Source organism: Panicum virgatum, chromosome 7K (genome assembly GCF_016808335.1).
Source record: "Panicum virgatum strain AP13 chromosome 7K, P.virgatum_v5, whole genome shotgun sequence".
NCBI classification, from domain to species: Eukaryota; Viridiplantae; Streptophyta; class Magnoliopsida; order Poales; family Poaceae; genus Panicum; species Panicum virgatum.
Window position 1 is genome coordinate 4,408,097 of NC_053142.1, and position 27,159 is coordinate 4,435,255.

Genomic DNA, 27,159 nt, shown 5'->3' on the forward strand with positions numbered 1-27,159 from the left:
AGGGTTTGAGAGATTGAGTAAAGAAAATAATTTTGATATGATTGTGGTTAGAAAACCCTCAATCGGCCGCAGCCTTTATATTTATAGGCCAGAGAGGACGTACCCCTTCTAAATCGGGTTACAATAGCACTCTTAACATAAAACCCTAACCCTACTTGGATTACAGGTCCAGACCGGTCTGACCGGTCGGCCCAACCGGTCGGCCTCGGTTATTGCCAATTTTGGCCTCCAACATATGCCCCGTGCCTTTTTGGTGAGCTATGCAAGCCAAAAAGCAAGTACCTAAACATGCTCTAATAATACAAAATTACAACTCTAGCACTGTCCTAAAAATAATGCTAAGGGCGATATCCAAATATCGGCTGTCTTCATCTTCAAGCGTCTTGCCAAACACTTGGGTAGTATTTCTTCAAGTATCTCCCATTCAGCGTCCTGGGTAGACATTCTCCTTGTAGCGTCTCCACCATATAAGAATTTCCGAAGATAACTTTGACAATCTTGTATGGACCATCCCAAGCCGGCGACCACTTGCCAAACTTATTGCTCTTTGTCCTAAGAGGCAGAATTGTCTTCCAAACCAGCTCACCAACTTAAAAAGATTTAGGCCTTACCTTCTTGTTATAAGCTCTAGCCACCCGAAGCTTGTCCTTCTCAATTTCCTTCAAAGCTTGCAACCGCTTGTCGCTCACTTCATCAATATTATCCATCATCAAGTCATGATAATCAACAGCGAAAAAGTCATTTTGTTTAGCCAATCTATAAGCGTCCAGATTTACCTCAACGGGTAAAACGGCCTCTTGACCATAAACAAGCTCAAAAGGAGTAACTTTAGTAGCACCATGTCTAGATATACGATGAGCCCATAATATACGATGAGCCCATAATATACGATGAGCTCATAATGCTTCGGATAAAACCTCATGCCACCTCCTAGGATTTTCTTCTATCTTTTTCTTGATGAGCTTTATCAAAATCTTGCTACTAGACTCGGCCTGACCATTGGCCTGAGCATAATATGGAGATGAATTGAATATCTTAATTTTGTAAGATTCGGCAAATTCTCATACCTCCTTTGAAATAAATGACGAACCTTGATCCATTGTCAAAGTTTGAGGAATGCCGAATCTATGAATAATATGATCCGTAATGAACTCAATTACCTCTCTACGTGTCATATTCTTCAAAGGTACCGCTTCGGTCCATTTAGTAAAATAATCTGTCGCTACCAACATGAAGCGATGCCCTTTTGAAGATGGAGTGTTAATTTGACCAATGAAATCCAAACCTCATCCTCTGAATGGTCAAGGCTTAATGAAAGGATGCAACATGCAGCGGGCATCAACTGAATATCACCAAACCGCTGGCATTCTTTACATCCTTTATAATATCTAAAGCAATATGAAATCATACTTGGCTAATAAAAACTGGCTCTCCTAAGCAACCACTTCATTTTAGGAGCCGATTGATGTGTACCACAGATGCCTTCATGCACTTCTCCCATAACAAGATGGGCCTGATCGGTACCCAAACACTTGAGAAGAACATCATTGGCGGTTCGACGATAAAGCTCAGCGGCAACCAAAATATATTTAAATGCCAAACACCGAATATTTCTCTCTGCACCACGACCAGAGTCCTTTAAATATGATATGATAGGCACCCTCTAATCTTGCACTTTGGCCTCAACCTTTTGAGTAGAATTCTCGGCCGAATTGTTGTTCATGCCGCCCTCAGCAGTCAGGCCGGTCTCTGGACCAGTCAGACCGGTCGGACCGGTTCGTCAAGAACCAGTGACTCGGCTTTAATTCGCATCAGCTTTCTAATGTTGAAATATTTCTTCGTCACATTATAGCCTGATGCTTGTTGAGCCAGAGCATTAGCCTTTTCATTATCTTCTCTTGGAATATGTCGAATCACAAATTCATCAAAGCAAGAGATAATATCAAGGCATTTATCAAGATATGCATTCAAAACTCCATTGTAACATTGGCATACCTTGAATACTTGCTGCACCACCAGAAGTGAATCACCAAAGGCATCAACATGCTTCATGCCCATGGATTGCAAAAACTCCAAGCCAAATAGAAGTGCCTCGTACTCGACTTGATTGTTTGTGCAAAACTCTTCCAATCGGTTTGATAACTCAAAAACAGCACCACTTGGAGAGATAAGAACATCACCAATGCCAACTCCTCTCCCATCATCACAAACCGATCCATCAAAATATAATTTTCATGGTGTGCAAGTAATATAGCCGACTTCCAAATCATGCTCATTATTAATCCGATGTTCAACAATAAGATCCGCTACAATTTGGCCTTTTACCAACTTCAAAGATTTATAGGCCAAATCATATTCTACAAGTGCATAAGCCCACTTGCCGATTCTCCCACTCAAAATCGGCTTTTGCAACATATGCTTAATAACATCGGCTTGACAAGTTACTATGCATGTACTAGATAACAAATAATGCCTCAACTTGGTACAAGCATAGTATAAAGATAAGCACAACTTTTCAATAAATGTATACCTTGTTTCTGCATCAATAAGTCATCGGCTCAAATAAGTGATAATATACTCTTTCCCTTCAGTTTCTTGAGTCAAAACAACATCAATAATTTTATCTTCCGCAGCCACATAAAGCCTGAAAGGAACCCCTCTCCTAGGCGCCTTAAGCACCGGCGGTGAAGACAAGTAATTCTTAATCTTCTCAAATGAATCTTGATGTCCTGCCCCCAAGTAAATTCAGCTTCATCTTTTAACCGAAGAATAGGAGTAAAACAATCAATCTTCCTGGACAAGTTAAATATAAACCTTCTCAAGTAATTCACGTTGCCTAAGAACTTCTGCAAATCTTTCTTATAAGTTGGAGCCTCAACATGCTTCATGGCTTCAACTCGCTTTGGATCAATTTCTATGCCTTTCTCATGAATAATAAAACCCAAGAACTTCCCAGCCGATACTCCAAAAGCACATTTGAGTGGATTCATCTTCAAACCATACTGACACATTCTTTCAAGAGCCAACCTTAAATCAGCCAAATGATTTCCCAAACCGGCCGATTTAATCACAATATCATCAATATAGATCTCCAATATAACACCAAGTAAATCATGGAAGATCAAATTCATAGCCATTTGATAAGTACCACCGGCATTCTTCAAACCAAAAGTCATGACAACCCACTCAAACAAACCGATAAATTCCGGACATCTAAAGGTCGTTTTAGACATATCTTCTTCGGCCATAAAAATCAGATTGTAACCGGCGTTACCATCAAGAAAACTAATGACACGATGTCCGGAAGCCTCATTAATCAACATATCGGCAATAGATTTAGGATATTCATCTTTGGGAGTAGCTTTATTAAGATTTCTGAAATCAATGCACACTCTAATCTTGCCCGAATCTTTCTTCTCAACGGGCACAATATTAGAGATCCACTCCGCATATCGACAAGACTGAATAAATCCAGCTTCCAACAAGCGATTAATTTCTTCTTTAATTCGGTCATTCATAGCAAGATTAAATCGCCTAGTAGGTTGTTTATAAGGTCTAAAACCGGCCTTAATCGACAGCCGATGCTCAACCAAATCATGACTCAAACCAGGCATTTCAGAATAACTCCATGCAAAGCAATCCACATACTCTTTCAACAACTTTATTAAGTCGGCTTTATACTCAGCCGATAAATTTGCATTTACAAATGTCGGCCTAGGAACACTACCATCTCCAATATCTACCTTTTCTAAAGGATCAGCCGACGTAAACCCCTAGCCTAACTTGTCCATGTCTTCAATGTCCTCAATGGCCTCGCACATATTGTTCATCCATGACCAACAGTGCTCAATCCTCTCCATCAACCAGTCTGCGTCAGACCGGTCTGACCGGTCAGCTCTGCGCGCCGATCTGATGACCGGTCTGGACATCTAATCTGACCGGTCTTGCCTGAGTTGCTTGCTGCACTCATTTTATTTGCAATAATGTAGCCGATTCTCCATCGTCTTTAGAGTAGCAGGCACAAACCCATCCTTGGTGCAACTGATCAGTTCAAAATCAAACAAATCCAACCCAGAGAGACACTTGATATCATCATGCACACCAAGAGTGCTGGAATCGGCGGTTGCAATGTAGGATGAAGTATCGCCATGGACTACTTCAACCTCATCACCGATCCACTGAATAAGAATTTGATGCAAGGTAGAAGGCACACATTGATTGGCATGAATCCAATCACATCCAAGTATCAAGCTGAAATTACCTTGCACCTCAGAGACGAAGAAGGCTGTTGCTAGCGTCTTGCTTCCCATGGTCAACTCCATGGAAGCCACCCATTTAGCACCAATAGGGTCGCCTCCACCTATGCCGCTGACCGTTATGTTCGTCTTGATCAGCTCTTCATCTGTCCCTCCAAGTTTCTTGTACAATGAATAGGGCATCAAATTTACTATTGCCCCTCCATCAACAAGCATGCGAGAAATCAGTCTTCCATTAATGTGCCCCCTGATATAAAGGGCTTTCAAGTGATTGTCCGATTCCTTTGGCTTCTGGAATACAACCTTGCATGGCCCGAAATCCAGAAGAGCCGCTTCCTCCTCCTCCAAAACGGCGTAGTACTCTTCGGAGAATCGCACAACATTTATCTCCATGTTGCTACGCGCCGGAGAAGCCTCATAATCCACCAGTTCCTCATCACCCAAATCTGCAGGAACTACTGGAACTTCATCGCGTGAAGCCGAAGTAGCCTCTTTGGCTTTCTGCTTGACACCAGGCTCGACCGGTCTGACAGGTTGCACCTGGCAGTCAAACCAGTCCTCTGCACCGGTCAGACCGGTCACCTAACGCGGCTCGACCAGTCCTGTTGACTGCACAGTGGGATTGGCCCGCCATTCTTTGCCCTGAGGAACCATTGGCCGATATTTATTAAAGTGCTCATCTCTGAGCTTCTCGGCCTCTTGCTCCTTCTGCTCCTGGCGCCTTAAGCGCTGCAATCTCCTCTTTTGAGAATGGCTCAAACCCGGCGGGCACCACCTAGGTTGATGGTACTTGTTCGCCGAGCCACTGCCGCTAGCCTCATGATCATTGGCCAACACACGCTTCTGGGAATCATTTTGAGCCGATTTGCCAAATACCATCGGCTTCTTTCCAACATCTTTGACCACCACATTCACATCACCGATCTTCACAACATCATCGGTGGTGGTCTTCCCAGAATCCACTTGCATGGGTTGCACATCCTCCTCCCTCTTCTTGGCACGATATTCTTGCCTTGGAGGATGAGAATGGGCCGGTCTCTGCTGAGACCGGTCAGACCGGTCGGGCTGGACCGGTCTGACCAGTGCAACCTGCTGTTGCTGACCAGATTGGCATGAGCCCAATCGGTCATGCACCGGCGTCCTGGACCCTTCCCCCTGATAATGCGGTGGATATGGCATGGGGAAGCACTACATCCAGACTCCTTCGTGTTCCCATACTAGATCTGTAGCATTTGACGCCGGAAGCATCCATGGCATGGAAGCATATGCCTTCTGTGGTGGGAACACGGTGACAACATCACCTCTGCGTTTGTTTTGGCCCTTCCCTCATTGGAGAACCACCTCAACGCGGGGGGTGACCAAGATCTCTTTTTTAGTGGCCGATCTTGTTGAACGGCATGCGTGTACTTGTTCAGAAGATGGCCAAAGGTTGGTTTCAAAGCAACCATCTTCCCTTGAATCTTTGGCACATTCTTCTTCCAAGTACCCTCTTCCGGGCGCTTGGGTTTGAAAGTCCTTAGTCGGCTCTGGGGCGGACCTGTCTGGCCGGTCGGTCCTGGACAGCAGGCTGACTTGCAGCAGCAGAAGAACTTTCTTGCCCCCCGGGCACTTGAGCTCTGATAGTAATTTTTATTAGCTCCTTGCCATCAGGAGCCTTTTCCAGAACCACTTCCCTGGACAGAATCTTATCATTGACATTCTTCGGCATTGCTTCACTAATCACCACATTTTTGCCCTCCACTCCTTCGGCTTGTTCTGGCCGAATCGGCACCTTGGCATTGCTCAGATCGATGGTATGCGTGTTGGTGTGAACAGGGAACAGTGTCTTATCAATCTTCATCTCAGGAAAAATCAATCATCCTTCATTCATGGCCGATTGAACCTGGCGACGGAACACATTGCAATCGTTAGTTGCATGAGAATGAGAATTATGAAATTTACAATATGCTCGCTGCTTTAACTCTTCAAGCGGCGGTATGACATGATTAATCTTAATATGTCCCAAACGCAACAACTCATCAAAAATACAATCACATTGGAAACATCAAATGTAAATTTCATCTCTTCTTTCCGATCCTTTTGAGTCGGCTTAAACGATGCATAAGAACAAGGTTTGGCCGATGATGGCCAAACAAATTCAGCGGTGTAGACCTCATTATCCTCATCGGCCGAAGAATCGGAATCATATTCAACAACATGAGTATTAGACTGATGAGGCTTATATGCATCTTTGGAATTTTTAGTTTTATACTCTTGGTTCATTGCCCGAAGTTGCAAAGCATTAAGATTAAAGTAATCAACTCCTTTGAGTTTCTCTTTCAAGTATGAGCGCAAACCATTAAGAGCAACATCTACCAAATCCTTATTAGAAATTGACAGATTAAAGCATCGGTTTTTAACTTCTTTAAACCTCTTGAAATAATCGGATACTGATTCATCTCTAGTTTGTTTAACCGATGTTAAATCTGTCAACTTTGCTTCATTATCCCCACTATAAAAGTGATCATGAAATTTTTGTTCTAATTCGTTCCAAGAGCGGACCGAATTTGGTGGTAAAGTAGAAAACCAAGAAAAAGCAGGTCCAGTTAACGATAAAGAAAATAAATGCACTCGCAAAGAGTTACTAGAACTAGCTTCACCCAATTGAGCAACATATTGACTTATGTGCTCCCAAGTTGACCGATTATCGTCCCCGCTAAATTTAATAAAATCGGGAATGCGCCACCCCGTAGGATAAGGAACCAAATCATAAGTATCGGGGTACGGTCTTTGATAAAACCGATTTCTATCAGGATTTATACCCAACTGACTAAGTTTGGTACCAAGCAAAGTATTCAAATCCGCTCTCATCCTAGCAAGATTGGCTTCATAATTCCCGCTACTAGATGTTTGGGCATTTGTTGCTAAATGATTAGTTGCTGGTTCAGTAGTACTCATCGTCTGTGTAGCATGATGGAGATTATTTTTTGTCAAATCATCCCAAACATCTAGTGGCATAGCGGGTGGGAAAGGAGGTTCGCCGTAAGATCTGGTGGTATACAGCGGCACGAAACCCTCCAACTCATCAGTTCGGCCAGGAGCAGCCGAACTCGGAGTTGGTGCAAGAGCCGGAGCAGACGCCGAGCCCATCACCATGGTACTGGTCTGACCAGTCTGAGGGACCGGTCTGATCGCACCTGCCGCCGAGGCAGCGATCTGACCGGTCGTTGCAACCGGTCTGACCGGTTCGGCCGTGTTTGGCCGAACGGCGCCTGACGGTGATGACTGCCCAGCGAAATAATTCGGTGGCATCCCAAATTCCACACTAACTGTAGACGTAGGAGCTGCCAAACTAGGGATAAGATCTTTGGTAGAGTATGCAGTATTTATAATCTTACCCTTCTCCATCCTATCCATACGCTCAGATAGATCAATCAGAGTGTTTTGCGTGGACAGTTGCGCGGCATTGATCTTCTTCCCAAGATCAGATAATAACATGCTGTATAGACCTTGAGGGGCAGAACTTACATTGACGACTTGAGGAGTAGGCGGTGTAGCAGATTGGGTCCCTGGCATGACGAACTTTTCCTTCTCGATCACACCTTGCCGGGTCTTCCCATAGCATGCAAGCATCTTCGCCTTGATCTCCTCGTTCTACCGCTTCAAATCGGCTTCGAACTTCTGGCGCTGCTCCTCGGATACTTCATAAGTGACATTGATATCATTCAACGGATCTACCTTGGAAGCATCTCCTATTTCACCGATAATTGTAACCGATGTAGATTGCTTCTTCTTCCCCAGCGGAGTTCCCAAAAAGTATGTTGACGCTAATCTGGTCAACACACCGGCACGCTAGCACGCGCGGATTGCAAACGATCTTCACCAGCAGGCTTCAGACGGCGACCGGTCAGACCGGCCACTCCAACCGGTCAGACCGATTGAAGGCAGAAACACGCGAAACCTAGGGCCTCGAGCTCGGGAGGGACCCCGTCGGAGCTTGAAGAACTAAGGTTGTCTTGAGGTCGGCAGGCCACTCAAGACGCCCTTGAACGCTGTAGAGACGAGCAAAGAACAGCAAAGGGGTTGGAAAAGATTAGGGTTTGAGAGATTGAGTAAAGAGAATAATTTTGATACGATTGTGGTTAGAAAATCCTCAGTCGGCCGCAGTCTTTATATTTATAGTCCCGGGAGGACGTATCCTTTCCAAATCGGGTTACAATAGGACTCATAACATGAAACCTTAACCCTACTCGGATTACAGGCAGACCGGTCGGCCTCGGTTATTGCCAATTTTGGCCTCCAACACATGGTTCGAATAAAACCAGCAGTTAACGATGGAATGTTAAAACAATTTCATGAACTGAGACAGAGCACAAGAAAATCCCAAACGCAGGACTGAATCAGGACATGAAGTGCACACAATATTAAGGGCATGTTTGGTAGAGCTCCATCTAATTTTGATTCTCTATGGGAGCTGGGCACGGAAATGGCCACCATATCCTCGCCTTCTCAGCTGGTGATTCTTGCGAGAGAGTAGCTGATTCACGCTCTGCAGATTTTCCATGTCGAAGCTTGACTCCTTGTTCTTGTTGAATAGTTCCTCCTGCAGTCTTTACACCTCTGTCCAAATGGAATATATCCAGAGAAGCATGTAGTTTATATTAGGAAAAAATTCGGTTTACACTCTCGAACTATCACAAAAGTTTGATTTTCAACCTTCAACTACAAAATCGGATAACAGAGACCATCCAACTATCGAAACCAGCCAAATTTGACACTTTAGATGGTTTCAAAGGTAGGTTTTCATTTTGTGAAAATTAAAAATATTTAAATTTAAACTTAAAAATTTAAATGTAATTCATTTTAAATGAATAAGTACGGAATAGGTATCAAAAGTTTTCTAAAAATGTAGCCTATCTATATATTTATCAGTTATTCAGATCCAAGTTTTTCATATTCATAGTATTTAGTTGCTTGTAATTATGCCTATTATTTTTGAATAACTAAAATTCAAATAAAGCAATAAAAGATAGGTTATATTTTTAGAAAACTTTTTGTACTAGTTTCATATTTGTCTGATTTAAAATAAATTAGTTTTGATTTTGTCGATCTAATTTGATTGTTTTATTTTTTAATAAATACCTTTGAAATGATCCTAAAGGCCAAGTTTCCTCGGTTTCGGCAGCTGGATGGCCTCTGTTATCCAGTTTTATAGTTGAAGGTTGAAAATTAAAATTTTAAGTTAGTTGGAGGATGGATTTTTTCCTGAATTTATATTACTGAGTGAAGTTGATCGCGCAGGTACCTTGTGTTCTCATGTGTGGTCTTCGCCTTCTCCTGAACAAAAGTTTCCATAGGATTATGTATTTTGGCATACTGCTTGAGGACACCTGTCTAAATGGTCACGTGACACTCTAGGCTAGAAAACAACCGGCTTGATTAGTCATTGTAAATAGAGATCAACTGAGGCCCTGTTTAGTTCTTAAAAAATTTTCTATAGTACTCATCACGTCAAATCTTTGGACATATGCATGGAGCATTAAATGTAGTTGAAAAAATAACTAATTATATAGTATAATTATTTTATATGAGATGAATCTTTTAAATCTAATTAGTCTATAATTGGATATTAATTATCAAATAATAACGAAATGTGCTACAGTACCAAAACCCAAAAATTTTCGCGAACTAAACACAACCTGAAACAGAGTTCCCTCTTTAGAGTAACGCTACGAGCTGCAAGGATCTTTACAGCCCATCTCACAACTCACTCGTACAAGTTAGCTCTTCACCATAATACATGGTCCACTTGTCTCTCTTACAAAATTTATTGGTTCTTATGTCGAGTTCAAACTTAGAGCCCGCTTCTTCTCCCTCCGCCCTACTCTCTTCTCCACCTCAACATTTAGCCTGTAGCCTGCTTACAGCTTATTATAATACTTGCTCCTACATCACTTACAATGGGAATGCACAATAGTATGCCGTGTCCAGAAGGAATTTTTTTTTCTGTGCCTCCCTTTATGACATGACACAAATACAACATATTCCAGCACCAAAAGCAGCAGACCATGGATTTGCACTATAGGATACGAAGACGTCCTGCACAAGATACACCAGCAAATGATGACTCGAGACCGGCAGTGTGTAACACCCAGGTGTTAATCACTTGTAGTTAAGGTTAATCATGTGTTTAACATCATCTTTAGCATTAACCGTGCATGCAAAAAAAACTATTTGATTAAATTTTGCTAGCACTTTAATACATGAAATGATGCTTAGATTTCAATCTAATAAAACATGCTTTAACAATAACTTTTAAATTCTTGCTCAACTAAACTTTTGTCTAAAAACAAAGTTGTAGAGTTTGGAGTGGTGAAAAACTTTCTTGTTTATGGTTTTTCAAGTTTCAGCACAAAATTTGAAAAAAACTTTTAATTTTGCTTTGAATAGGACAAATTTCAAACACTCAAGTTTAAGGTTTTAACTTTGAAACTAAGCTTCAAATGAGTTTGTGCCTGAAAGGAAAGTTGTAGGATTTAAAATTTTGGACAACTTTTGTATTCAAAATTTTTCGAGTTTATTTTGAAAATTTTGAGTTTGGGAGGTCAGAAAACGGACTAACTTCGGTTTGGCCGTGACCGATCAGACCAGAGGCTGGTACCGGTTAGACCGGTCCTCCTCTACTCACGCCGTCGCCGCTTCTCGACGTCTGCGTCCACGCGTCGACCGTCCAGCGATCCTTGGCCTCCAAATGAGCACGTTCTTATCCATTCACGGCGCCCGGTTCTCGTTTTCATTTTTCCCCTCTTCCTTCTCGGGTTGAGCCGAGCGGCGCCTCCGCAGCTCGGGCCTGCCCCGCCGCGCCGGCTACTCCCTGCCGCTCCGCTCCGATTCGGCGTGCCCCGATCCTTCTTGCCCCACTCCGCACCCACGCCACCCCTCCCCGAACCCAACTGCGCGTTCCCTCTTCGGAATCGGCTCCCCAATGCCGTCCACCATGGAAGCTCCGCCAGAGCTCTGGCCGCCGTCGATCCGCCTCATCCGGTCCTCCTCCGTTCGAATCAAGCCCCTGGTGAGCTTCTCGCGACCCTCTTACTCTCCTCAGCCTTCCCCCTAACCTCCACTGACCCCTGGCCTCGCGGTAATGCAGCCACTGCCGCCCGCCATGGCTGCCGCCGGCCCCGTACGCCGCACCCCCACCTCCGGCCCTTCTCCGCCCAATCTAGCCCTCTGAACGGGTTCTCCTCGTCGCGCTGAAGCTTCCCAGCCTGACCCCGCTACTCACTGCTCCCGCCGCCGGCGCCTCTCCAGCCGCCCCCAACCCCGTCCGAACCCACCAACGGGTAGAGCTCGACCTCCTCTTGCTCCTCCCCCTCTTTCCCCTCGCCACTGGTGAGCATCGTCGCCGGAATCGAGCTCCCCGTGCGCTCCTCTGTTCCAAATCGCGACCAGGGACCTCGGGCAACAATTGACACAAGTCCAGGGGGTTTTCTGCACAGCTATAGACTCATATGAATTGAATAGTGCTGCGAAGGGCTCTTTTCCAATAATTGGCTGAAACTTTGAAAAATTATAGTAAATCATAGAAAAATCAGAAAAATGCAAACTAAAATTTGTTGGATTCCTTGTTCTAATATCTACAACTTTCCTTACAGGTTGATCTTCAGTTTATAAATAATTTTTTCTCTAATTTAAATGTTAGTTTAAGTGGTTGCAAGCTTTGAAAATGCATAGTAAATGGTAGAAAAATCGTAAAATAGCAAATGAAGATGTTTTGGAATCCTTGAAAATATATCTATGCAGTAGATGCATAATATTGTATGCTTTAGTAGAAAAATATTGCTCTAGGTATTTATCTATGTTTGTTAGAAATAAATTCATATTTGTAGTTGTGTTGCTCCGTTTGCTATGAAAGTTTTATGGTAGGTTCCTCATACGATGTATGTTCTGTGGTAAAAATTTCAGAATTTTTACTGCATGTAGGACTAAGTTCTTGATTTAACTTGGATAGTGCTTTATAAATAGTCTTAAATGCTTTATAAATAATATATAAATGCTAAAATAGAAAATATGTTTCCACTACCTTTGTATGATGTTGTGATGTCTTCCCAACATTCAATATGGCCATGTGTTTACAGAAATTGTTGAGTTTTGCATTTATATTGCTCTCACATGCTTATTTTCAATAAAAGCTTGTTTTGTTGGCGCTAAATTAATTGTAAATCTTGAGCATGCAATATTCATGCATTAGCCTAGTCTTTGCATGTGTATTTATTGGTAAAGTTTCATGACCATAAGAGGTGCGCATTCTTGTAGATATTTAATTGTTTAGCTTATCTTGCTGATATATGTGTGTTACCAAATCATGGCTGCTTGTCAAGTCTTGCATTTGATTAGTTTCTAGCTAGAGCTTTTCCTTCCAATGGTTGCTAGTTAATGCTTTTCTGCATGTTTAAATGCAGCAGCTAACTTTTTGTTCATGTGTGAATAATGTTAACCCTATTAGGACCAATTGTTATTTACCTTGCCTATGCTTAGTCTCTCTAAGCAGGTTAGTGATATTTCTTATAGGAAACACTTCAGGCTAAAATAAATTGAACCTGAATTCTCTTATTGCAGCACCAACCCTTTTGCCTTTTGAGTTTGTTTGTTGTGTTTACTCGATAAATGATTGCCCAGTCAGGTCTTTCTTTTAATCGCGTTACATTGCTTTGCGTCATCAGCGCCCACGCAATTGTGACCTTATACTTGCCTCTGTGTTCTTTTTAAATGCATCATGTGGTGTTTCCTTAAGTTCGTGTGCTTGCATCGTTGCATCTCATTTAGGTACGCTAGACGCACAACGTGCGGACGTGGATCACGTGCTGACGGAACCGAACCACAAGACGGTGTTGGGTGGACGCATCCTAAAGCAAGAAGGAACCGCTGGAGCAACCGAAGACCCGGCTCAAAGTCGGGAAGGCCCAAGGCCTTGTTAATACTAACACTAGCTTAGTGTTACTCTCAGACAAGCCCCGAAGCATAACCTCTATTTTCAGTATTCAATGTTATTTTTTAAATATTGCGCAATAAGTTTTCTAGGAGTTGACTGAAACCCTAGTATGCATGTTTCTCCCTAGGTACCTATGGGTCTCTACTAGTATACAGGCACTGTTAGAATTGCTTTGCTAATTAGGAACCGGTAGAAGCCGAGTGATTCCTGTCACTCGCGAGAGATAGGTCTTGTTACTTATGAAAAAGTTATTGGAGAATGAAGCATTGAGAAAAGAAAGGAAAAATGGAGACCGGGCGGAGGAAAGTTGGACATGATTATGGGTTAAAGGAAAGTTGAGTCTCTGCCTGTGTCGATTGAGGACCGTTCCGTTGTTGGCTCTTTGACTGAGGATTGAACAATACTAACCACATGCCGGAAGTAGGAGGTAGTCGAAACCAGTAAGCTAATTACCTAAATTGCGTCAGAATCTGAGTCTCGACATGCGATGCTGGGTAGGGATGACGGATGGTGAAGTGGTCCACGGGTTCACCGGGTGTTCGCACGTGCGGGACTCATCATCCGGGTGTTTGCGGGCTCGATTCAGACTTCGGGGTAATCATGGGAACAGTTGCGTGGTGTGACCCGACGGGTCGCACTGGGCGTGTGAGTTAGGCCCACCTTGCAAGGTTAAATCGGATAGATTCGCCGTGACTCGCGGATATGAGAGCCTTGGTCAATGCGTCGCATCGTAGTAAGGATTGAAAGGACAGAAAAATGAAAGGTGGATGTATGGTTATGTTCTTAAAAAGATAATATGATCATCCGTGTGTGTATTAGCTGTTCAGGCAAATCTAGTGTTATTTATCAAACTAATTGGAGCTAAAATATTGAAAGTAAGGATCCAATACTAGTGGCTTTTCAGCAAAACAAACTCCAGAGCCAAAAAGCTTTGCATGTTTAGATAGTGGGCTAAGTATACCCGTGTCGGGTAAGTCTCGCTGAGTATTAGTATACTCAGGGTTTGTTGTCACCCTGTTTTTAGGCAACTGCTGCTGGTTGGAGCTAACCAGGATCCACATCGGTGGGCTCGATGTGACATCCTCACGTCTTCGTAGTATCGTGATTTTTTGAATCAAACTTCTATTTAATTGCCGCTGCTTTTTGAACTTTGATATTTTACATAAACCCCTTTTGTTAAGCTCTATTTTGTAATTTAAATTTGAGAAATTTCTGTCTGCATGTAACCATCTGCGCTCGCTTTCGGGTGAGACTTCTAGTGTTTTTGATCCTTAACCCAACAGGCTGCCAGATTACACCGTTTTAAGTGCGCGGTTACTTGATTAATTCTTAAGATGATAGTTAGCGCATTTAAACTGGTTTAATTTAGCCGGTTCTGTCACAACTGGTATCAGAGCCGAAACGCACTGGGGATGATTACTTGTATGCTTAATTAAGTTTAAAACTAACTTTTTGGCTTGCAAAATGTTCGGTTTCGAAAGTTTGACGCTAGTTGCGCTAAGGAATAAGATAGATAGCTCGTACACCATATCTAGGTTTTATTAGTCATGGTGGCATCTATGTATCTATTTTATTCCAGCACTTTCAGCTCTTTACTTTCTGTTAAATCTTACTTTTGTGCACCACTGTTATTCCGTAACGACGCACCTACGCTGAGGTAAGCAAGGTGAGTGCTCTGATAGTCCTTAGAATAGCCCACGTGTTTCATACGTGCGCTGGTCCCGTATGATGAGCATACCAGGAGGTGATAAGGCTCAATTCAAACGAGCTGTCGCTATCTGCCGCCTGATATGGACTGCGGATTTCCCACCGTGTGATTGTAACGTCCCGCCTCTCGCGGTTTCACGGGCACGTACGTGCGTAAGTGCGGAGGCATGAGCACGGGCACGTGGGGGCGCAGATGCCACCGGCATATGCACGGGCGCGTGGCGGGTCAGTGCGCGGGCATCTGGGATGCGCCGTTGGCACTGGACGCACGGACGTGGCACAGGGACCATTGGCACTGGACGCACGGACGTGGCACATGGGCTGCTAGCACTGGACGTACGGGACGTGGCCAAGAGAGCACGTTCCTGGCTTGGGATTGACCGACGAGGACGTCGGTCTCTTAAGGGGGTGAGCATGTGACACCCCGGCCCAGGGCTTAATAGGATTAATAGGATACTCATACCAACAAGTTACAACTTCTTTTCCGGAAGCCGGTCTCCAAAGAACTCCGAGGTTAAGCGTGCTTGGCCCGGAGAAATTTGGGGATGGGTGACCGACTGGGAAGTTCTTCCCGGGTGCGCACGAGTGAGGACAAAGTGTGCAGAAAAGACTGGTGGTTGTCTATGTCCTAGAAAGCAGCCAGATGTAAGCGGGCCTGGCCTCGGGGAGGCGGGACGCATACGAAAACACGCTAAAACCTTAATAAACAGCAGAGAAACATATGAGCAAGTTGCACCACCAGAAACAACACTTCACAAGGAATCTAGAAAAATTTGGTTTGACATTTTTAGAGTAGTACTCAAATAACTGGGCATTAAACTCACTTTTGAAAGATAAAACTAATCTAAAAAAATTTGGTTTGATATTTTTAGAGTAGTACTCAAATAACTGGGCATTAAACTCACTTTTGAAAGATAAAACTATAGATAAATCTACAGTAAAGTAACATGCAAAACCATATTTTTCTTGAGTAGATCTAAGCAAGTTTTGTACCACGAACCAACACCAGTCTTTTCTGCACACTTTGTGCTCACTCGTGCGCACCCGGGAAGAACTTCCCGGTCGGTCACCCATCCCAAATTTCTTCGGGCCAAGCACGCTTAACCTCGGAGTTCTTTGGAGACCAACTTCCGGGAAAAAAGTTACAACTTGTTGGTATGAGTATCCTATTAATCCTATTAAGCCCTGGGCCGGGGTGTCACATGCTCACCCCCTTAAGAGACCGACGTCCTCGTCGGTCAATCCCAAGCCAGGAACGTCCTCTCTTGGCCACGTCCCGTACATCCAGTGCCAGCAACCCATGTGCCACGTCCGTGCATCCAGTGCCAATGGTCCCTGTGCCAGGTCCGTGCGTCCAGTGCCAACGGCGCATCCCAGATGCCCGCGCACTGACCCGCCACGCGCCCGTGGACATGAAGGTGGCATCTGCGCCCCCACGCGTCCGTGCCCATGCCTCCGCACTTACGCTCGTACGTGCCCGTGAAACCACGAGAGTCGGCTCTGATACCATTCTGTAACGTCCCGCCTCCCCGAGGCCGGGCCCACTTACATCTGGCTGCTTTCTAGGATATAGAAAGTCTCTTTTCTGCACATTTTGTCCTCACTCGTGCGCACCCGGGAAGAACTTTCCGGTCGGTCACCCATCCCCAAATTTCTCTGGGCCGAGCACGCTTAACCTCGGAGTTCTTTGGAGACCGGTTTCCGAAAAAAAAGTTACAACTTGTTGGTATGAATATCCTATTAATCCTATTAAAGCCTTAGACGGGGTGTCACAGAGTGGCGGGCTCACAATTTAGCTGGTGGATATTCAAAATTTCAAGTAGTACTAAAAGAATTTATTTGACAGCTCAAAGTACAATTAGTAGCACATAATTAAATACCAATAATATAAATTATTTATAATTTAAAATGGTTCAACATATATATTAAAATGGGAATACATGAAATAAATAGAGAATAAAATTAGAAAACAACAAATAGCATTGCAGTAACCGTTTCTACGTCTATCTATAAAAACAAAATCATCCTCTACATACCTAGTAATTGATACGGAGGCACGGAGCGCCGCTGGTCGCCGCACCCGGACGCCGGCAGCCGGCAGCCGGCAGCCCCTGCCAGCCCGGCTGGCCGCCCGCGCTGCTAGCGCCTAGCGGTCAGGGGCTCAGGGCGCTGCCTGCCGCCGCCCACCGAGCAGGGCAGCAGGGAGCAGCTGCAGGGCGCGGCCGCCGCTGCTGCCTCCTACCGTCCTGCATGCGCCCCTGCCGGCCAGCCTCCTGTGCCTTGCGCCAGTGCCCAGCGCCCCAACCGGCCTCCGCTCCGCCCCTGCGCCGCGCACAGCCGCCCAGGCCTGGCCGCGCCGCCGCCGCCGCCGGCCCGCCGGCCCTGCCGCCGCCTCTAGGGATTGGGAGAGTTGGGAGACGGGAGGGAGGCAGTGCAGGGAATCTGGAGCGCGGGGTGGGCCGGGGAGGAAAGGAAGGGGCGTGTGGGCCGGCGGGGGATCGTGGTCCGCTCGGTTGGATGAGAAGTTGTGGGTTGTTTGTTATTTTGGAGCCCATTTGTACTATTAGAGTGTTTGTTTTTTGTTTTTCCTGCATATACTTGAGAAATGCCTATGTATACAAAATTTGTCAAAAATAATGGGTATTCAACTGAATACCTTTGCTCCATACTGAGCCCACCCCTGAAGACCGGTTTTTGTTATGCAATAGCCGTTATGTATTACCATACTGAAAAAGCTAATCGGATAGCTGCAACTGCAAATCTGTACATATTAACAATATAATACGCAAATTACAAGACTCAATGGTTGAATGAAAATGTTTGTTTCTCTGCAATCAGAACATATTTTTGTTACTCCGATCTATCCTCCTGTACCCACCCAAGAATCAAGGACAGGGAGGACAGAAGGATCGATACCTGTAACCTCTAGACCTTGGCAAAGTTAGTGAAGACTGAAGAGCCAGGTCGATCCCATAAAGGGAAGATAAAAAAAATTGCTATCTTTGTATTTGAGCAGAACAATACGCAATGTATTGTTGTGGTAAAATGAAAAAAAAAAGTCATACACTGGCAGGTCTAAAGTTATGATTGCACATTGTATATTTGTATTCCAGTTAGGGGGAAAGCACATGATGCTTGTCACAATTTGATCTGCATAAATAATAAACTTGCTTTATTGGGACAGCCTAGCACAGCCTTTCAACACAAGCAGCTTAAATACTTGATCATACTATACAATTTATAGCTAGCATACCTTTCCTATTTTGGTAAAGCACTAGGAGGTACCGAGAGGTACCTTTTTGGTATGGGTCATATCTATTTTGGTACTGATTGATACTTTTATATAGTTACCTCTTATGTCTTAGGCCATTTCAGCCTGATAGGCGATCTTCATTTATTTCAACCTTTGTAAAATTTCTCTTGTGAAGAATCTGTGAAGAATTGAAGATAGCTAACAATTGTAGGAAGATGCAAGTTGGACATGCTATGCATGGTGTATTCTTGCTGTCTTGCATGCCTCTGTACTCAATTTCCATGATCAAGAACTATATATATGATTGCCTTAATATGCTCCTGGTGAATTTCACAAGGTGACCTCGACATCCAGGACAGGATACGATATCGATCGATCAACTCCTGTTATGGCTGGATAATGATCCGTCCAACAAATTAAAGTCTGAAAAATGAAAGCATCAATTCCGTCCGTTATATAGAGATGGTCGAGCAAGTAAGGTTCTATCAAGACTCCTTGCGTGTGCAGGAGCAGGGACCAATTCATTCATGACCTCAAGATGTATCTCTCACGGAGCGTTTGGTTTACAGAGTTATGGATTACTGGGAATCTTGCTAATATTCCAACAAATGTATTCCTAAAAAAATGATCTTAATCAAAACTAGACATTGAAAGGTTCGGCTGTAAAGCAGTTTCAGACAAATGGTACCTATGCAGAACTCTGAACCCTGCAGCGACAAGAGAAGTGATTAAACCGAGGAATAAAAAGAGGGGCAAATATAAAGCAGACAGGCAGAGATATGGCCTCGTGTACAAGTGAATCTGAACCACCTCATCACATTGAAGCCACAACGACATTGTTCTTGAGCGTTCGTGAAAGAACATTGTCCTTGAAATGGATCGGATGCTCTGATCCTGTAAGCTGCAGAATATTATTAAACTGCAAGCTACTATTAGTGCTGTTAGGTATCACTGTGAGGCTCTTATCCATTGGATTCAGATCAATTCATTTTCCATAGGAGCCGCTCCAAGTTTGAAATTTCTAGAGCAGTTCCCCTCTTACAAACATGCCCAAAGAATTGTGGTCCTATGCTTTCTGTGCTATTGCGATGGCTCTTTACTTATTACTGCCTCCAGTCAGATTTACTTGACATTTTGGGCAGCCAAAGTGCTGTGCAATTAGTGTTATCATACTGTCTGAAACGTCAAGCTCTCCTGACCAGAGGGAGAACTAATTTAAGACGCAGTGAACAAAACAGAGCATAATAATTTTAAGCAGTATAATAACAAAATCTAAAAAGTTACTCCCTCCAGAAACTAGCATATTTGTAAATAGTAGGAAATTTATATTGTTTGAGAAATATTTTTCAATAAAAGAAGTGTGGGCACATATATTCCATTGGTGACAACTGCAAACCGTCCCTTAAAATTCTTTAACTGTTGGAACCTTATTATGGCGCTTGAAGACACCACCTCCTATATATAGGTAGAGCTGCATATGTAGCTCACCTATATATATAGGAAGGGCGGGCCTGGTGCAGCGGTAGAGCCTACCGTCTGTAACCGGAAGGTCTCGCGTTCGAGCCCCAGCCTCTGCACATTTGTGTGGGTAAGGCTTGGGGCTTAAAGACAACCCTTCCCCAGACCCCGCACAGCGCGGAAAGCCTACAGCACTGGGTACGCTCTCTTTTTTGCATATGTAGCTCACCTGCAAGCTTGCACTGAGACGACCATCGACCGATTGTACCAAGACAGAGATCAACCAGCAGAGCTAAGCACATGGCGTACAGGGAGTTGGAGCTGACCCTCCTGTCGGCGCGCGACCTCAAGAACGTGAACCTGATCACGCGCATGGACGTGTACGCCGTGGTGACCATCTCCGGCGACCCGCTGACGCGGCAGTGCACGGCGCCGGACCCCTTCGGCGGGCGGAACCCGCGCTGGGACGCCACGCTCCGGTTCGCCGTCCCTCCCACCGCGGCGGCGGCGGCCGGCGCGTGCCTCCACGTGCTGCTCCGCGCCGAACGCGTCCTCGGCGACCGCGACGTCGGCGAGGTGATCGTCCCGCTCGCCGACCTCCTGCAGGCCGCCGGCGCGCCGACGTCGTCGGAGTCGGGCCCCCAGCAGCCGCGGCTCGCGTCGTACCCGGTCCGCAAGGTGCACCGCTGGGAGCCCCGCGGCGTGCTCAACGTGTCCTACCGCCTCGGCCCCGTCGTCGCCCCGGTAGCAGCTGAGCTCCAGGAGAAGCCGCCGGTGGTCATGGCCTACCCGGTGGCCGTGCCGTCGTCGCAGTCGCCACGTCCCGCGGCCGATGCCTATCCGCCGCCGCCGCCGCCTCCACGTCCGGCGGCCATGCACGCCGCCAAGCACGAGGCGGCTCCGGCTCCGGCTCCACCGCAGCAGCAGCCGAGGAACGGGAAGAGAAATGGGCTGGGTCGAGAGGGCCCCACTCAGGTTTGTGTGGGCCCCCATACTCAGATCATCCTTGGTGCCCAGACCGGCCCGCTGCCGACAGGGACGATGACGATGTCCCCTGCTCGATCCAACAACAGCCCACGGAAGCCAGATGGAGCACGGCCCAAACAGGACCTGCACCGTGATGATGACGCCGGCGCCTATGCCCCTACTCAGCCCATCATGAGCCCAAGGAAGGAGGATTCAAGGTCCAAAATGTTGTCACAGCACCATGCACAAGCACGAGTAACAGCAGCAGTTCCTCCCTCAAAGGAGGAACCATGGACAAGTCCACGTCCGCCCTCCCGTCATCCGCCGGCTTCCACGTTTTCCTCCCGTAGCTCCTCGTCTTCCTCCTCATCGCCCTACAGCTCAGGTTACCCATTCGCTATCTCTCCCTGCTCCTCGGCCCATTCATCCGCTCCCTCTCCTTATTCCTCAACTCACCGCTCCACCCCTTCTCCCCGCTCTCCTAGCCAACCGGCAGCGAGAGACGGCCACGGTGACAGGGCAATTAGCCCCACCACCAATTCTCCATATTCTGCCTCCACTCCTCGAGCGACATGATATACTTTTTTTTTATTTCCCTTTGATACAAGTACCGATGGCTTTTGCAAACTTACTCAAAGTCTCAAACCAAAACATCTTTTAAGCTCTGATCTATGAGTATAGTAGTTCGCTTGTGAATAGTGGATGTGGGAACCTGTGTGTACTTGACATGTATCTATGAGGTTTCAAAAATAAACCTGTGTACGAATAACATTAATTGTTGCCCCATAAAGTTTGTATGAATGAGTTGCCCCATAGATGGTACCCAATGTCTGTACTTATGTGTCTGTCTAGATTCAACGACACACAAGGAGACAATAATCATGGAACTTCAGAATCAGAAAGAATAAAAAGAACATCGCCAGACCAACTATGCATTCAGAGGCCTACAGGTGCATCGACCCTGCAGGTTGGTTAAGCTCAAATATGCTACTGCAAACGTGTTAAGATACATGATTTATCTTCGTCCAGAAGGTTATGCACTCAGGCTGCGAAAGGGAAAAAATACAGGCCCTAAATGAAAGTCATTTGCACTAATTGCTCAAAGCCGACATTCAGCTGACAGTGTGGGCCTCTACTCAGGCAGTCCGCAGGATGATGTGAACCCCACTGTCAGTGTCCACGAGGTCGCTGAGCTCACCAACCTTGAGGGCAAAGGTAGCGTCCTCAAAGGGTTTCTGCATCTGCCTCCTCCCAAAGGAACCTGTGGTTAAAATATTACCATTGGAAACATGAGATCCATGAACCAGGACTGGCAGGGCACATGCTGCTTGTGCTAACAATGATTGCATACGAGAGGGCTACTATATTGTTTAATATTCAGTAGATAAGATTTGCAGAGATATTTTTCTTCATGTGCAGAACCCCTTTAACCATCAATATGTGTTTTTTTCCCGGCTTAATTCCAGCACAAGAGATGCACGTTGAACTACTATGCTCATGGTACACTTGGGAATTAGATGATCCAAACTCTCTTTCTTGTGAGTTAAACAAGTAAGATTCACACACCTTCAATGTCAGAGTTGTTACAAATCACTAGCTTCTGATTCTCATTAGCCACTAGATAATTAATTGGTTTTATTACTCTAAAGAGTTATTGATCTTAAATGACAAATTCTTCAAGAGTAAGGAGGGAAAACCATATGCTACCATTCATTGTGTGCAGCCATGTAGTTTCACTAAGAAAAAAACAGATTCCCTCTGACATGGCAAATATATTACAGCAGCTGAAAAGTCTAGCAACACAAACATGCATTATGGAACACCAAAACATGGAATAATGAAGTGCCGCAAAACACACACAAGCACATCCACCACAGGGTGCAGAAAACTGAAACTGACAATACGAAACAATTGTAACCACTAAACATGTACCAACCAATTGTAATGCCTTTGGAGTTCGGATTGAAAGCAACAAAAAATTATGAAACTATTTAAGCGCTTCTAAATGATTATAGCTATTATCAAACTCCGTTGATTTAGCTCTAACTAAAGATCCCTGGACTGCTACACCTTACAAAGCATGGCCTTGTAAAGAAATGACTCGAATCACATGAACATATCTTCCATAAACTACTCATACGCTTTTTATTCACACCATGATGAACCAACTCTTGTAAACAGATCATCTCATAAATAATGGCAGCAATTGAATGGGCAATCTTTTGTGCCAGACATACCATGACCAGCAGGCAATGTGATCAGGAAATGGTAAATTCAACTGATTCGTTATACTACTTCAATGATTCATTACTGATCAGGGACATAGTTAATAGTTAACACACTATCACTACCAAAAAGAGGTTGATCCATGCAGAACACACATTGTCAGTTTATCAGCTAATGAGGTCAATCAGTGTGCAGCCCATCTCATTGTTTATGCTTAAATTACTTAAATAGCCGCATGATAAATTCAACGAACTGAGGTATTAATCAGACAGTTGACAGTACTGTCAAAATTACACGACTTCAAAGATCAATGTAATGTGTTTTCGTTAAAATAAAAGGGCCCTGCCCTGGTTTTCATTACCAATAACCAAGTGATACAAATATTATGTTTCCACTTTCAACACCATGAAATCATGTAATACAAATAATATGTTTCCAATTTCAACACCATTAACATGAGTTGTTTAAACTTTAAACCCCCAAACGTGAAGTCTAATCTGCAGTATTGTGTGCTGCGCAACAAACCTATAAACTGGTTAGAAAAACAATGTCCAAATAATTCCCCAGATCTATAATAATATTCTGTACCTATGTTGAACAGGACCAAGCGGTCAGGCTGAGTTTGGAAAGCGTTTTTCTGCAATCAGTCAACAATGTTACAGCTTTACTGATTCTGTGATGGCAACTGACATGTATTTCTAGCATTCTAGACTGCAATAACACCAACAATCTATTCCGAACAGCAGTTAGTCGCATTGTAAACAAGTTTTACTTGTATGCACTGAGCAAGGCAGTTTATGAGCTAACAAATGGGTTTAGAGTGCAATTTGCGTCAGTCAAATTAGACAGGTGCACAGTCGATTCCAGTACAGAATATGTAAAATTCAGCGGATTGCAAAGGTAATCAGAAAGCTGCAAGGCTGCATGCCACCAATCCCAGATTACACGATTTGATGGCTGAATAAATTGTGTTTCTCTGCAATAAGAAGACGACATCATAGTTTGTTTGCTCCGTGATAAGACGCGAATCATATTCCCATCTGAAGACGTTTGTGTTACTCTCATCTATGGACACACCCCATCAATGCTAATAAACATAGCGCCAACAACTTGGATAGACTGACGGATCGATTCGAGTAACCACCAGATCTATCTAGCACGGCACGACGGGAGCGAAGAAATCGAAGGAGCCGGGACAGGGATATAGACCGTACCGAGGTCTCCGCCGCGGCGCGCGGAGGAGCAGTCGGAGTGGCGCGCGGCGAGGTCGGCGAAGTTGGCCTGGCCGGCGAGGATCTGGTTGCGGAGGTCGAGGAGGCGCGCGGCGGCGTCGGCGCGGGTGGTGGCGGAGATGACCCGGCCGTCGGGGTCCTTCCAGGAGGACTTGCGGCGGGAGCCCTCGTGCTTGATGAGGATGTGCGACGCCCGCACCGTCTCCCCATCTCCTGCCGCCGACGACGACATGCTGATGCCTTTCTCCGCCGCCTCCCTCGCTCGCTCGGTTGGCTGTGTGTGGGTTGGCTTTGTGCAGTTCTGCCTAGGTACAAACTGGAGAGAGATATTCTCGCTCTCGGGTTTGTTTGGAGGAGGTACAAGCGTGGAATTTGAGATTAGAATGGATGAGTGGGGGATTTAAATGAAAAATAACTTACCTCTGTTCCTAGCCATTGGATGACCATCTCCAAAATTTGCACAGGATGGTTGGTTTCTATAGGATACGCTGTCATATTAATATCTATGTGGGGCCGAGCACGTGGTGTGCGTGTGTGCGTGTGTGTGCGTGTATTGCTCAGTAGGCGCGTTCCGAGACTGCTCAGGCAGCCTAGTTTGCGTTGAGTCCGGTCAGCGTGGACGCCTAACTTCTTACATGACTCCCCAGTGCTCTGGGTGCTTTCAAAAAAAAATTAGTATCTATGTATATGCTAAAATTTTTAAACCTAGACTAAAGTGTAGCCCACCTTATTAGTACTTCCATTTGGATAATCTAGTGCTAAAGTTTAGCACTTTCACCAATTAGCACTTGGATCCAATTAGAACTTTACAGCGGTCTTCCTTTCTCAATAAACTGTTAAATTAAGAAAAAGATAGAGTAAATTGCATCCCGAATACAACAACTAGGTATATGCGTGCAAATTAGTCCATGAACATGTAATCTGCTTAATCCGATACGTGAACTTGACACTGGTGCGTCTACAGTTCAAATCCCACCATGTCACGTATTTGTCTACTGTGAGCATGAGATAGCAAGGGGAACGGCTTAGCATGAGTAGAACGGCTCAGCTCGCCGTGCTGGAGTTACCTCAGCTCACCGCAGATGTTGCCTGTGGCTCACAAATGAATCCGCATCAATCTAAAAAAATATATTCGCACACACACTCAGCTCGCACCTTGAACTACGAAGGATACGGATGGTCTGTTGGATATTTATAAATCTGGAATGACATGATCCAATTTACTCTAAAAGGTTTGTACAAGCAATATGCATTAGAATCGAAACGGAACTGGAAGGTGAACTCTGTTCTAGAACAATTTAGAATGAAAGAATTCAAAATGTGCGTTAGAAAATGTGATAAAAATATGCATGTCAAAATGATGAATAAACTCAAAGACGAACATTTTATTCACGTGGCCCCTTGTGGCATGAACTCAGTACTTCCCTGGAGCTGATGCTGTATTTGTGCATTCTAGAATCCCCGACAAATCTCAACATACAATAGGGACCATGTATCAGTGTTGCAAAATTCAAACCAATCTATCTTGTTGTCCATATATATCCTGTTCTCGCCAAGTCCACAGAAAAATCCTTCATAATGCATCTCCACACTAAAGTAGTCACCATGAACACCTGCATTGGATAACTTATCTTACATCAGTCAGGAAAACAGTAAACATGAAACACTACAAGCCAGTGCTCCAACTGTGCTAACTTTCTCCCAGAAATTAATTAAATGGATGTGCAATAACATTAACTGAAGGAACAAGTCTAGGTATCATTTCAATGGGGCATGTACATGCAGCAAAGCAGGACACGAAGCTATAGAAATAGGTCAAATAGAGCATGGATTTCCATGGATTTAGGCTACTTGATTCAGAGATACACTAGCAGATTTGCACGATCTGAAACAACTCATTCTGAGAAACAAGCTTAACATGCAAAATGTTCAAGGCATGGAAACAAAGAGAGGTTCTTGGTCGAATAATCCACATGCACTGCTCGCACATACTACAAGCTAACTGGGCAAAGCTTCTATGCCAGCATACAAACAATGCTATGCTTCCACCATTGAGCAAATTAAGGGCAAGAATAGAGTATTAGGGCCACGATTGGTAACTAACTGTGTTAAGGAGGATTAGTTTTGGCTTTCCGACGTTGAGGCTAGGGGTGGTAAAGGGCCTTAGATTTTGGCCTAGAAAATCTAAGGGCCGGACCTTAAAAGGGCCGGGCTCTAATTTTATATAATTTTGAACTAAAAAATTTAAGGGCCATTGTAAAAAGACTACTAGGGCCATGGTTCATTACCACCGGCGGCGGCGGCGATTCCTGATGTCGAGCAGCCGCACCTATTTTTATTGCCCTAGTTCATGGGTCCTGCAAATCTTCATGCAATCTGTTCATTTTAATAGCAAGCTGTCCATCAAGCTGAGCCGAGTGCTTTCGACGAGCCAGGCTGCAACGAAGCCACCTCAGAGCCCATCGTAGACATACGCAATGTGGTGGGACGATTTGGACAGTAGACGCACCTAAGTGCCAAGTTCACATATCGAATTAAGCAGATTACAAGTTCATGGACCAATTTACACGCATGTGTCTAGTTGTTGTATTCCGGATGCAATTTACTCAAAAAGATATATTCCAGCAGCTTTCCAATACCTCCCCCTTCCTAATAATCATTAGGTTGTCCTAATATTTCACCCCAACTACTTTTAAATAAAGGGAGAATTGTGGCTCTCCTAATATGTTAGTTGTATTGGGACGAGATTATTGGAGAACCGTAAAAGTATCTCTCCCAATAAACTATGAAAATGGTATTAGAATATCCTAATAATATGTTATTAGGAGATTTTTATTCGAGGACTGCTGGAGATGCTCTTAGAACGGAGAGCATGATTTGGGCTGGCATTTTTTTTCTACCGACTTTTCTTTTTCCAAATTCAATATAAATTTTGATTCCGAACCCCAACTCATTATCCTTTCTTTGGTGCACGATTAATAAAAAATAAGTTACATTGTTTGTTAAATGAATTATGAGTGAATTGTATCCGGAATACGAGAAAGAAACACGTGCGTGCAGACAGGGACGAAGTTAGGACTGAAATAACCC

General features: G+C 44.6%; 2 protein-coding genes, 1 long non-coding RNA gene and 1 pseudogene across 3 annotated transcripts; 1 reads left to right on the top strand and 3 right to left on the bottom strand.

Annotated features, from left to right (window-relative positions):
* Positions 1-374: 374 nt before the first annotated feature.
* On the bottom strand, positions 375-4,649 carry LOC120639851 (annotated as a pseudogene).
* A 5,264-nt stretch (positions 4,650-9,913) lies between these two features.
* LOC120639635 lies at positions 9,914-17,377 on the bottom strand. The gene is made up of 2 exons (XR_005661529.1): positions 16,971-17,377; positions 9,914-10,334 (listed from the first exon to the last, which is right to left on the bottom strand). It is a non-coding gene; the product is annotated as an uncharacterized LOC120639635 (long non-coding RNA).
* A 2,509-nt stretch (positions 17,378-19,886) lies between these two features.
* On the top strand, positions 19,887-21,535 carry LOC120639636 (protein SRC2-like). The gene has a single exon (XM_039915491.1). The coding sequence runs from the start codon at positions 19,946-19,948 to the stop codon at positions 21,185-21,187; it is 1,242 nt and encodes a 413-aa protein (XP_039771425.1). The 5' UTR covers positions 19,887-19,945; the 3' UTR covers positions 21,188-21,535.
* Positions 21,517-24,439, bottom strand: LOC120639852 (peptidyl-prolyl cis-trans isomerase Pin1-like; the record flags this gene model as incomplete). The annotated part of the gene is made up of 2 exons (XM_039915784.1): positions 21,517-21,872; positions 24,052-24,439. Coding segments are annotated over 2 exons (513 nt in total), but the record flags the coding sequence as incomplete, so codon positions are not given.
* Between the last annotated feature and the right edge of the window lie 2,720 nt (positions 24,440-27,159).